At 30.5% G+C, this 11,513-nt stretch overlaps 2 protein-coding genes across 4 annotated transcripts in view; both read left to right on the top strand.

Moving 5' to 3' along the window:
* The first annotated feature begins 1,635 nt into the window (after positions 1 to 1,635).
* LOC123677587 (LIM domain-containing protein jub) lies at positions 1,636 to 8,936 on the top strand. 2 transcript variants are annotated; one of them, XM_045614205.1, is made up of 6 exons: positions 1,637 to 2,354; positions 2,415 to 2,844; positions 3,571 to 3,740; positions 3,801 to 3,863; positions 4,462 to 4,627; positions 7,056 to 8,936. In XM_045614205.1, the coding sequence occupies exons 1-6, from the start codon at positions 1,722 to 1,724 to the stop codon at positions 7,295 to 7,297; spliced, it is 1,704 nt and encodes a 567-aa protein (XP_045470161.1). In that variant the 5' UTR covers positions 1,637 to 1,721; the 3' UTR covers positions 7,298 to 8,936. The 2 variants fall into 2 exon arrangements, with proteins under 2 accessions (XP_045470160.1, XP_045470161.1); XM_045614204.1 differs by having other exon boundaries at positions 1,636 to 2,354; positions 3,571 to 3,863.
* Positions 8,937 to 10,326: 1,390 nt separating this feature from the next.
* The window catches only part of LOC123677588 (uncharacterized protein C18orf19 homolog A), a 1,487-nt gene continuing 300 nt past the window's right edge, over positions 10,327 to 11,513 (top strand). Inside the window, exons 1-3 of one of the 2 annotated variants that reach the window (XM_045614207.1) lie at positions 10,357 to 10,450; positions 10,510 to 10,896; positions 11,284 to 11,513. The exon at positions 11,284 to 11,513 is cut by the window's right edge and continues 300 nt beyond it. In XM_045614207.1, the coding sequence (XP_045470163.1) occupies positions 10,535 to 10,896; positions 11,284 to 11,513 (592 nt within the window). In that variant the 5' untranslated portion in view covers positions 10,357 to 10,450; positions 10,510 to 10,534. Of the gene's footprint in view, positions 10,897 to 11,283 lie in introns of both variants that reach the window. The other variant, XM_045614206.1, reaches the window with a different exon arrangement.

Below are 11,513 nucleotides of genomic sequence, written 5' to 3'. Positions count from 1 at the left end.
ATTAGGTTGGCACCGTTGGCAGAACTGAATGGAAATATAACTTCCATGTAAAAACAGATTATCCGGATTTTGGCCAGAGATTTGGGGAATGAAAAAAATTATTGATAATAATGAAAGAATGAGTAATTAAGTTAAATGCATATGATATTAGTACTGTACTAAATTAATTTTAGGTCAATTAATATATAACTGACATTTCTTCAGATATTAGATGACTAAAGTTGAAGAAAAATGTATATTGTACATATATCTACAAAAATTCCACATTATCATAGTTGGAAATGAAAACGACGAAAAATGATCAAACTAACTAACAATAAAATCTTGTTTAATAAGACAAATATAAAAGATTTTTATTAAAGAATGTATTTGCATTATGTAGAATTATTCTTACCCATTATAGTTGCATGTATTGAGCGTTATATCTGAGGTGTCTGAACATATATTTTTTCCATTTCTAGACATTGATTTTAATTAAAACTTTTAATATGAATAACATAGTTTCATAACTAACAAAAAATAGTTCGTAGCGAAATAAAGCAGATTGATTTCGAATTATAATTTTCATTCCAACTTTGGAGCGCATAATAAATACATATTGCGCTCAACAGTCACAATAGCAATTGAAAACAAAAATTTGATCAACATTATCTAATTCTCCTAACAGACAAAATTTCTTCATTACTACCTACTGAAATTACCAACAAATTTTATTTGAACTTGAAACTCATTTGACAACAAAATTTTTAAATGTATGTTTATTATTTCTGTTACTTCTTGTTAGATATTAACTCGTTGAAAACGGGTCACTGTATTTTTAGAATAGATTATCTCATCATTTCTTATTAATCTCTAATCTTCGATTTGAAATTTTCCATTTCCACTTCTTAACTATTCAGTGTTCAACTATTCTCTATAAACAATTCTAAAGCGCTTATTTAAAATATTCCATTAAAAAAAAAACCGTCATCAAAGAAACAGTCAAGTATTACGTTAAGGGTTAAGATATATAGGAATTAAAGTTTCCCCGAAGTTAAGACCTTTTACAGCTTTGCCGTTTTAATGAGTTCATTTAACTGAATACGGATCTGGGTGAACCAATTGTTTTGGGATAGTTTTATGATAGGGTCTCAATAAACTTATTAAAACGGCAAAACTGTAAAAAGTCGTAACTACGATATATCTTTGGGGAACCTATACTAGTGTATGCCTTGATATCAAAGACAGTAGTCTGTGTTATATGTGTCTTATATTAAAGGCGATGTAAACTCGAGATTGACGAAATTTCCCTTTGCTTCCGTAAGTGGCGGTATATAATAAAATTTCCGCATTTTCATGGAAACGGAAGAGAAATCCGAAGTGAGCGTCATAGAAAACGATGCAGAGTCGGCAGAAGTAGGACGCATCTCCTTTAAATACAAGAGGATCAGTCAATCCAAAAAACTTAATTTTTTTCAACAGTGAGTGAGCGAGCCAGTATTTTTATACATCATAGCTGACGTCAAAGAATACTAAAACGGACCAATCTGTAATCAAAGATGTTCCACTACTGTAGTGTGTGTAGTGTATTTTTTATATTTTTTTAGTTGTGTTCCGTTCAAGATAACATCGTTATCGGTGGTTGCGTCATTTTTGACATTTGTTGACATAAAATTTATTCTATGTTCATAAAGTATTGACGAGGAAAAACTCTTCGTGAATTCATTTTAATTTAAGTCGAAATGGATTCTATAGAACATAAACTACAGTACATGAATCTAACCGGCCAAGGAGATGTAGATCCTAGATATACTAATCGTACAACAAATCTTGACCAAGGCTCTCCTTTCCACCAAAAACAAAAATCTGTAGGGACCGCCGATAGATTTACCAGAGATTTTGGTGAAAATCCAACTAACGATTATGCGATGTATGAAAGAAATAATATCATAGCTAGTTCAAAATATGCCACCCCTATACAGTTGGAGACGTTAGTTAATCCTCATAGAATTCCGGAGGAGAATGATGTTTATGTACAATGTGGAAAACCTCAGCCACAAGTTCCTAAAATAACGAGTCCTACAAGAGCAATGAATGCAACAATTCACTCCAATACTATTGAATTGGGCAATAAGCAATCTTCTGGTGTTTATGAAAATGTGGAATATTATGGATCTAGAGGTCCTCCAGTATATTACCAACAAAATCCTAACATTAATGAACCTTATCACCAAGCCAGACCTCAAGTTGCTTCAGCAAGTAGAGGAACATTACCAAAAGATGGTGAGGCACCTCCCTTGTATGAAAATTTACATTCATATTCTAAAAAGAGTGTGGGGGCTATACCAGGACCACAAGTCCCTATCACCAATCAGGCAAGTATTTTTAGAACTTTTTCAAAAAAAAATTGTAGTAACTGTATTTTATACTCTTAGAGACCTAGATTTACTCCTATCGAACTGGAAGAAATAAATAGTGGAGATTATGTTTGTATGACAGGCAGCGGAAATATTTCAACTACATTAAGCACCAATACACCATTTCAAACTTCATCTGCTAAAACATATGACAGATCTCCTGCAACGGGTATTGCATTAACTCCAACTCCAAAACCAGCTCCAAAAAAACCATCAACCCCAAAGCCAATAGAAGAAACATCTAGAGCGAGCCCTGCTCCAAGTCCAACTCCCAGTAATAGCAGTATAATGTCAGGAAAGCTGAAAATCAGTGGGAAAACTCTTCTTCCATACAGTGTGACCCCACCAAGACCTAGAGGCCCTACTGATGCCCAAAAAAAAATTGAAGAAATGACTCGACAGATAGAAGAGGAAATGGAAAAACATGAGGAAGAAGGGGAATATTTTGGTAATTACAATTCTGAATCCAAATTAACTTTGAATCAATGAAATAATAATATAAAATAATGTGCATATATAGCTCATCAAATGTTAAGTTACAAAAAAATATTTTTTTGAGCAAACTAATGATGTGAATATTCAAGAATAATTTATTTTATTCAATTAATTGAAAAGACCCATTGAATAATCCTGACTATCAATCAATTCTCATTGGATTTTATGGATACATTACGAAGACATTATTTACTCATTTAAAATCATATTTTATATTCTTATTTTTACAAATTCAGGAAACACTTGACTTTGAACACTGAATTTATTAAGTTCTTTAATTTAAGTGAAGTAGTTGAAAATGTCGATGATATCATATTGGTTAGTAAAGACATCACCACTGCAACTGAAACTTTTGAAATCCTATAAAAGTTGATGAATCAAAGGATGAAGATTTCTTTCTAGATAATGAATTTACTTATCTCTTTGTGTATACATAAAATATATAAATATTTCATATTATCAACTCAAAGGTAAACATAAACATACATTGTTCATTTTTTGACATTGTGTTTCTCAAAAAAAATGCTTCTAATGATGAAATCCTCAAAAAATAAATTGGTAAAAGTCTTTTCTCTTGCTGAGCTGGCACAATTGTTTTTCATATTGGTAGTTGATTTCTTGATTTTATATTAAGTAGAAAACTGAAAGAATTTCGAATAGAATTGTGTAAATTTTTCAGGAATATGTCACACATGCGGCGATAAAGTAACAGGCGCAGGTCAAGCATGCCAGGCTATGGGTAATCTTTATCATACCAACTGTTTTATTTGTTGCTCTTGTGGCCGAGCCCTGCGGGGCAAGGCCTTCTATAATGTTCATGGTCGAGTTTACTGTGAAGAAGATTACCTGGTAAGCTTTGGTGAAATAAACGAAGAAGAAAATATGACTAACGATCCCAAATTTTTGCAGTATTCAGGATTTCAGCAAACTGCAGAAAAATGTGCCATTTGTGGCCACTTGATAATGGAAATGGTTAGTTAATGAGTACATGTATTTTTATTTTTTCTGCTTGATTTTTGGTAACATAATAACTTTAGTTAAAATATGCTATGATAACGATACAATTATATGGGTTATCATTGATGTTGAATTGTGCTATTCCCGTGAAAAGCTCCAGAAAGTGGTAAACCAGTCTATCATTAAAACCTTCGATGATACATTTTCTCCTCGTAATCTAGTTTTTCTTTCATTTCTATTTCTGAGCTGAATTTCTCACACGTGTCTGGGATGTCTGGCACTATTACACGATAGTTTTTTGAGGCTTGTTCCAGAGCCGATTGCAGAATTGCAAACTTGCAGTGAATTTTAACCTGATTGGGGGGGCATAGATAAAAAAAAATATGTACTATTTAAGGAAAACTATTTAAATGTTCTTTTAACAGTATAAATTTCACAAACAGGAATGAAAAAAGTTTTTCAATAGACCTCTGATTTAACCACAAGGGTAGTTAATCTTATAAATATTCTTGACAAATTTTTGGAGTACATTTCAAAAGAATACTTCCACTGTATTTTTTACTTATCAAAATTGTTATTATATGTAGTTTAATTATTTATCATATTTATTCAGATTCTCCAAGCCATGGGAAAATCCTATCATCCTGGTTGCTTCAGATGTTGTATCTGCAATGAGTGTTTAGATGGTGTGCCATTCACAGTAGATGTTGACAATAAGATTTACTGTGTCAATGATTATCACAGAATGTTTGCCCCAAAATGTGCAGCTTGTGGGAAGGGTGAGTCTTTTAAAAATATTTGTGGTTTATTGTTTTTCATTCATACTACTCAGGCCATGGTCAAACTTGCATAAGTTCAGATTTTGTAAGATTGATAAGATAATCAGTTGTGTTCTTTCTAGGATTTGTCACTGTTTTCTATTTTTTTCTTTGTTTACCCAATATTTAATGATACACAACAGTCATTGAAAAGGTAAATTCAAACCTGGGACACTGCGCTAACAAACCATTTTCATTGAATTGAACAAATAATCTACACAACCTCCTTAAGACAATCCCTAAGGCCCTAAAATTACTTTGGCTTTGTCATCAAAAAGCGTTTTAAATATCTATTAGAATACTAGTTATCAAGTATCTAGGTCTTCCATTTAAGACTTCCATGTTATAGTCTGGTGGTAAAATGGAAACATCAAAATATGTGTCAATACTCTTTATTTTCTTTCTCACAGCTCACATATTTCACTAAAAAGTTGAGCTACCAGTATGTGAGCCTTTTCGTATATGTTGAAAAATATGACATTTACGGTCCCCTACACAGTTTCCCCTATGATACACCCACAACTGTGTTATACAGGGAATCGCAGTTGATGAAATTCGACAAAGTACTCATTCTGAACCAGTACAAACTAATATACAAAATAAATACTAATCTTGTCGAAAATGATTCACTGTTGGAAGAATCTGGATAGTTGCATCAACACAACACCATAAATTGGGATAAATTTTTTCCCAAGAAAGTAAATTCTAAACTGAGCAGAAAATCTGTTTATACAAGTCTGAAGGAATACGACAACTCATCTTTAACTTTGAGATTGTGTGATGATTATTCAAAATTTGTAGAATGTATAAAATCTTACATCTACGGGAACAACTCATTAGTTGATTTGTAAATTTAATATGTATAATAATAATAACAGTTGCATGTCAACTAGTTACATTAACCTCTATTCATCTTACATCTAATTTGTAGTACTTTCAGTTGTTTTCTGTGAACAAAACAAAATGTTATCTATTGGATTCGTCGAAATTCTCCAAAAGATAAGAGTCATATTTTGAAAATAAGTAATAGGATCCTAAACTTTAGTTATGTGCTCTGATTTTTAACTTGTCCATGAAATAACATTACATTACATATACACGTCAACTCATTTTCGACGATATGTTAAATTCTGATCAATGCTTTTGTGTAGATTTTTAATTTGGAGCTTAAATGTACCCCTTACACTTCAACTCTTTGTTTGCGCTTAATCATAACCAAATTAAAATTGTAAATGAGCATACTAAAGAATTATACTTTTGCGTGTGCTCTTTGTGAATCGTCGGACTAGAGCCAACTTTTTTTTTTAAAAAGTATGTAGATCTCAGCAGAATTTTGTCAAGATAGGATGATAATTGAGAAAAAATGAGAGTTGTATACATAGATATCCTTAAATTAAGTTGGAATATTGGAATTGTACAAGTGGAACGACTTGGACACTTTTGAATGGAAAATAACGTCTGTGAGGCTCAATTGGTGAAAACCTCATATCAATATATTTTAGAGTTACGGTGTTTAATGAGAAGTATTTTTTTTGGAAAAATTGCTATAATTTTTTTTCAAAAATTTTTATATTGACTGAATTCAATTTTGTTAGCTGTTTTTCCTGTAATTTCATATGAGTTAATTAGTGGTTTTTATTGGAATTTTTTCAATGGAACACCCCATATATTTCAATATATACTAAAATATTGCTACTTAGGAGAAACATGAAAGTTAAAATGATACATGCATTTTTATTCACATTCTTCAATTTGTTTTGAATATACTGAACCAAAACCATTTTCAGGAGTTTTCCATTAAATATTTCTCGTAACTTGTTTCAAATTAAATATTTGAACACATTAATTCAAGTCATCTGGATATATTTATTTATTCATTTAATACATTAATTCTACAAATCATCAATACATTGATGTTCCCATAGAATGAATATGTTTATTTGAAAAAATTAGTACAATGCAAAAGTAAATTATAATTTTTAAGTGATCTAATAAATAATTTTAATGAATTTTTCTTCTTTACTTCTTCTGGTAAGTTGTTATATTCCATTGCAGCCTGGTAGATCGGTGAATTTTGGCTCTATTTGTTCCTATATTATCTAAATGGTAATTGTTTATTTGTCTTGTCTGGTAATTATGTACGTCTAATTTTTTTTTTGAGTTCTGTGTTGAATTTGAGCAGACCATGCTCCATCTTGTATATCAGTTTACACTGCTCAACGACCTCTGTGACCTTCATGTTGGGTATCTTTAGTGTGTCATATAACTCAGTTGTTGGAGTATCATATGGTAGATTATATATAGCCTTCAAAGCTCGATTTTGCAATCTTTGTACCCTCTGTAAACTGCTGACTGATATGGCTCTGACATATGTGTTGATTTCGTTTAGGTATCACTCCAGTGGAAGGAACAGAAGAAACCGTTCGTGTGGTTTCTATGGACAAAGATTTCCATGTCGACTGTTACGTTTGTGAAGAATGTGGAATGCAACTGACAGATGAACCAGATAAAAGATGCTATCCTCTTGGTGATCGATTATTATGTAGGAATTGTCATGTTAGAAGACTTCAACATACTCCAACACCTCGGCAGCTCCAGCCTGTTGCAGCTTCATATCAATACACTGGTTGATTCTTGTACTAAAAAATATTTTCTTGAATTTTATTTTCCATAAATTTTATATTTACTATTATTAACCAAACTTTTCCAAATATTTATAATGTTGTTCCTCTCTCCAGTTATATTTTAATCATAGTTCTTAGTGGCAGCTTTTCTCAACGGCTTTTACTTGAACTGCTTCCCGTGTTTACCGGATGATAATACTATTATGCTATAAGAAAGAAGTAGTGGACAAAGGACTCTACTTCAAATATATTATTTATGTAAGGTTGATGTTATGCCCATTTTAGTGAATGGTTTTTTTTAAACATCTACTTGGACAGTTGATATGAAAAACAGGAAATAACCATTCTTCACATTGTTGAGACAATAGATGAACATACAACTACTACAAATGAAGTGTTATGAACATAATAAATACGAACACGTACTACAGTGCAATACGAATTAATTCTCAGAATATTTGATAGATGAGAGAGATATCAAATCTTCTTACTCCTTAGGACTTTTCATCCCTTCAAAAATTGAAAATATTGCAAATAGATGTAATTTCTTCAAAATATATTTGTTTTTATTTATATAGATTTACAAAAACTTTGAAATGAATCAAGTTGTGTGTCATTTCTCACATTTTTACCACATCAGTGATTATTTGCATCTATGAAAATCGAGGAGGCAGCTTTTTTCTTGACTTACAAATTTGATGGTTCAATTAACATCAAATGGAACATATTCTTTTAAGAATGTGTTGCCAATCTGACACAAATTTGGCTTAAAATAACTAACAGTACTTACTCAAAGAATTGAGAATTTAGGCATAAAATATCAATCAAATTACCTAATCATTTTCAATTTTTGAATAATACAGGAAAAATCTTCGGTGATTATGCATTTCATTAGGAAAGAAAAAAATCATAATCTTATCTTTATAGAAAATTGTAATGGGAAATTTTAACATCCTTGCTCAAATAAAAATATTGAAATTACAAATTTCAAAAGAAAAGAAATGGGCAAAATGGACCAGCCAACCATTCTATCCGCATTTAATAATATTGATGTATAACCAATAGTATTAGTATTTTATGTTAGTATTTAGGTTTTTAGTGAAAAAATTGATTTTGCTCAAATTGGTGTTATCAAAATTTATATGAGAACAACACACTTAAAAACAAACTTTGATTACTTTTTCTCATGTGCTTGTATCTTTTCATCAACTTCAATTCAATAATCATGGAGGTATTATCGTGTTAGAAATCGATGTTTTTGGATATAAAGTCATTATTTTTAGTGAGTTCTTTGCGTGTTTTATGAATAATTCAGTATTGTTTTATAAATTTATATTAAATTTTATATTTTTTTATAGATTCTTTTTTAGATTGGAATTATTATCTGAATTCAGACTCAACAGGTTTGGTTCTGAGTGTGATGCTCATAAAAATGTACTTGGTAGATTGAATTATAAGACCATTTGTGTTTATCAGTTCATTATTCCATGTTTATGTGCTATCTTTTAATAATATTGAGTATTGAATTCTGTGATACCGATAGTGAATATTTTCAATTCATTGTGCTTTTGTATTATAAATTTTTCATCACAATTACATTTTTAATTGGAAACATGAGTTATGAAATAAAAATTCAGTATTTTGAACCACTTCATTTAACTAAACTATTTCAATGAACAATCTCATTTCTATCACAAAATCCACAGTCTTTTAAAATATTTTATTTTTGTTTATAATTGTTAATTGCATGAGTAATATTTGATATATAGTTAAATATATAATGGCAAACAACAGCAGAATATAGTCAAAATAAAAACCATCTTCTATACCTTAAAACAGCTAAATGAATATATCACAATATGAATATTTCAATTTTTCCCACAAAGGATAAAATTTCCTCAATTATTTCAAATAAAAATATATAAAAAAATTATAAAGATTGTTAAACAGGTAGAAGAAATTTTTTGTTAAATGTAATTCTGATTTCATATTTGGGGTTGTAATTACAAGGTTTGTTCAATAAGTTTTGCAGCAGTTCTATAAGAAAATTACAATATGGTTTGTAAATACACTTTATTATTCAGTATAGTCTCCCTGAACATCAATACACTTGTTTTAACGAGATTCCAACTTATGAATTCCCTAAATAAACAAACTAAACTATTTAATTGTTTCGCCACAGTAACAATTGTTACAAACAATTGAATAGTTTGGCAGAATATTTTGTGTTTATTTATTTATAATGAATTTCCACAGAGTAAGGAGTGAATCCATTAAATATTTATTCTATCCCTGAACTGAGAATCTGGAAGGAATACACTTCTACAACAGCTGTTAGGACCTCAACATTTGATGAAAAATTATTTTCATGCATACATTTTTTTAAAGTTTGGAAACAAATGGAAGTCGCCAGGGGCCAAATCTGGTGAATACGATGGATGCTCTAACAATTACAATTTAATTAATGGATTTTAGCCATTGTCAAAATGCTCTTGTGACACCGGGCACGATGCATTGCCTTGATGAAAAAGAATTTTTTTCTCTGATTGATAACAAATATTCATTTTGCAGACACATATCAATCAGCAAAGTATTAACACAGATTAGTCTTTGGTATTACTTTTCCTGCCTAGATAGCAAAGTATATTGACTGCCTTAGCTGAATTCCTATAGCCTCGCTTAGCTCGGCTATAAACTATCAGCCGCGGAACTCATCCCACTACTTTCCTGTCTAGTAAAACATATAACTATTTTTCTTTGAAAGAAAAAAGTCCCGTTTTGCAATCCGGGACTTTTTTCGCGAATTTCTTCCTTCAACTGGTTGCAATAATATCTAGAATTTATTGTTATACCAGTTTTCAAGTAATCTAAAAACAAAATTCCTTTCGCATGCCAAAAAACTGATGCTAACACTTTTTTGGCCGATTTCTGGACACGAACCAAACTGGGAAATGGGTTGTTATTTGTTGAGGGATTCCAAAGGAAAAGAATATGCAACCAGAGACATTGACTTCAAATTAACTAATTTCTATGCTTAACCTGAAAATATTTCGAAAAGAAATATTTCTAATTTCTATTCTTATTGGGGTTTTGATCATTTGAGAATTGGAAATTAAATTATTTAAAAAAAATTTATACAGTCACTGCTTTCTAAGAAATGGTTGAATAGATTTATCTTTTTAAATTGAAAACTATTCATTAACTGTAGATTAATTTAAGCTTCTAACAAGTGGATATTTCGAATATGGTTACTATAATTTCGAGGATTATTCGTTGCAATTTCAACAGAAATCTTCAAGTTTTCGAGTGCAGATGTCTCAAATCTAAAACTTTCATTATCAGAGCTAGTAGTCTAAATGCATACTATTCACAGCAGAAAAGAGAAAATTCATTATGTGACTTGAATTCCAAACTGCTTGTTCCAGCAGTAACAAGGAGATATATTTCAGATGAAAAAAAGGACGAAATAGGTCAAAGTGAAAAAACAAAGCCATCCCTTTTCCAAAGGTTTAAACAAATGTACAAGGAATACTGGTATGTTTTGATACCAGTACATATTATAACATCTATAGGTTGGTTTGGAGGTTTCTATTATATGGCCAGAAGGTGAGAGCGAGTTTTTAATTATACACCAATTAAACACATTGCCCCAAATTATGACACCCATTAATCATACAAATCTAGTTTCATTTAATTAAATCCTAAGAAATCCAGATGGGGATAAAATTTCGACTATTATCACAAACCTAATGTTTTATATATAACATTTCATACAAGTAAAATAATAGTTATTTTGGATAATTCTCAGATAAAACAAATTTAAAACATTTGTAATTATATACAAGTAAAATAATAGTTATATTGAATAAATATCCAATTTTAAGATATATCGTCCCTTGTTATGGCAATTTTTTGTACTAATAATTAATAATAGCAATCTAGAAACTCTATGAAATAATAACTTGAACTCTTACAAAATCTATTCCATTGCAGTGGAGTAGATATAATTGGAGTTTTGGAAGCACTACAGTTCAATGAAAAAATCATAAACTCCATGAGAGATTCTAATATGGGATATGTGGCTATAGCCTATGGTTGCTATAAAATAGCCACTCCTGCAAGATATACTGTGACTCTAGGTGGTACTACCATAACAATCAATTACTTGAAAAAATGGGGTTACATTAAGCCAGTTCCAAGCCCAGAAAAGCTGAAGGAGATGT

The sequence above is a fragment of the Harmonia axyridis genome, chromosome 4, assembly GCF_914767665.1.
Source record: "Harmonia axyridis chromosome 4, icHarAxyr1.1, whole genome shotgun sequence".
Classification (NCBI taxonomy): Eukaryota; Metazoa; Arthropoda; class Insecta; order Coleoptera; family Coccinellidae; genus Harmonia; species Harmonia axyridis.
This window is presented reverse-complemented; position numbering and strand designations above follow the sequence as displayed.

Bases quoted from the DNA above. Each gene is read 5' to 3' on its own strand.
- LOC123677587 (XM_045614204.1), top strand. From the start codon at position 1,722: ATGGATTCTATAGAACATAAACTACAGTACATGAATCTAACCGGCCAA. The intron at 2,355-2,414 runs GCAAGTATTTTT...TTATACTCTTAG, and splicing joins AAGTCCCTATCACCAATCAG to AGACCTAGATTTACTCCTAT. The intron at 2,845-3,570 runs GTAATTACAATT...TAAATTTTTCAG, and splicing joins GGAAGAAGGGGAATATTTTG to GAATATGTCACACATGCGGC.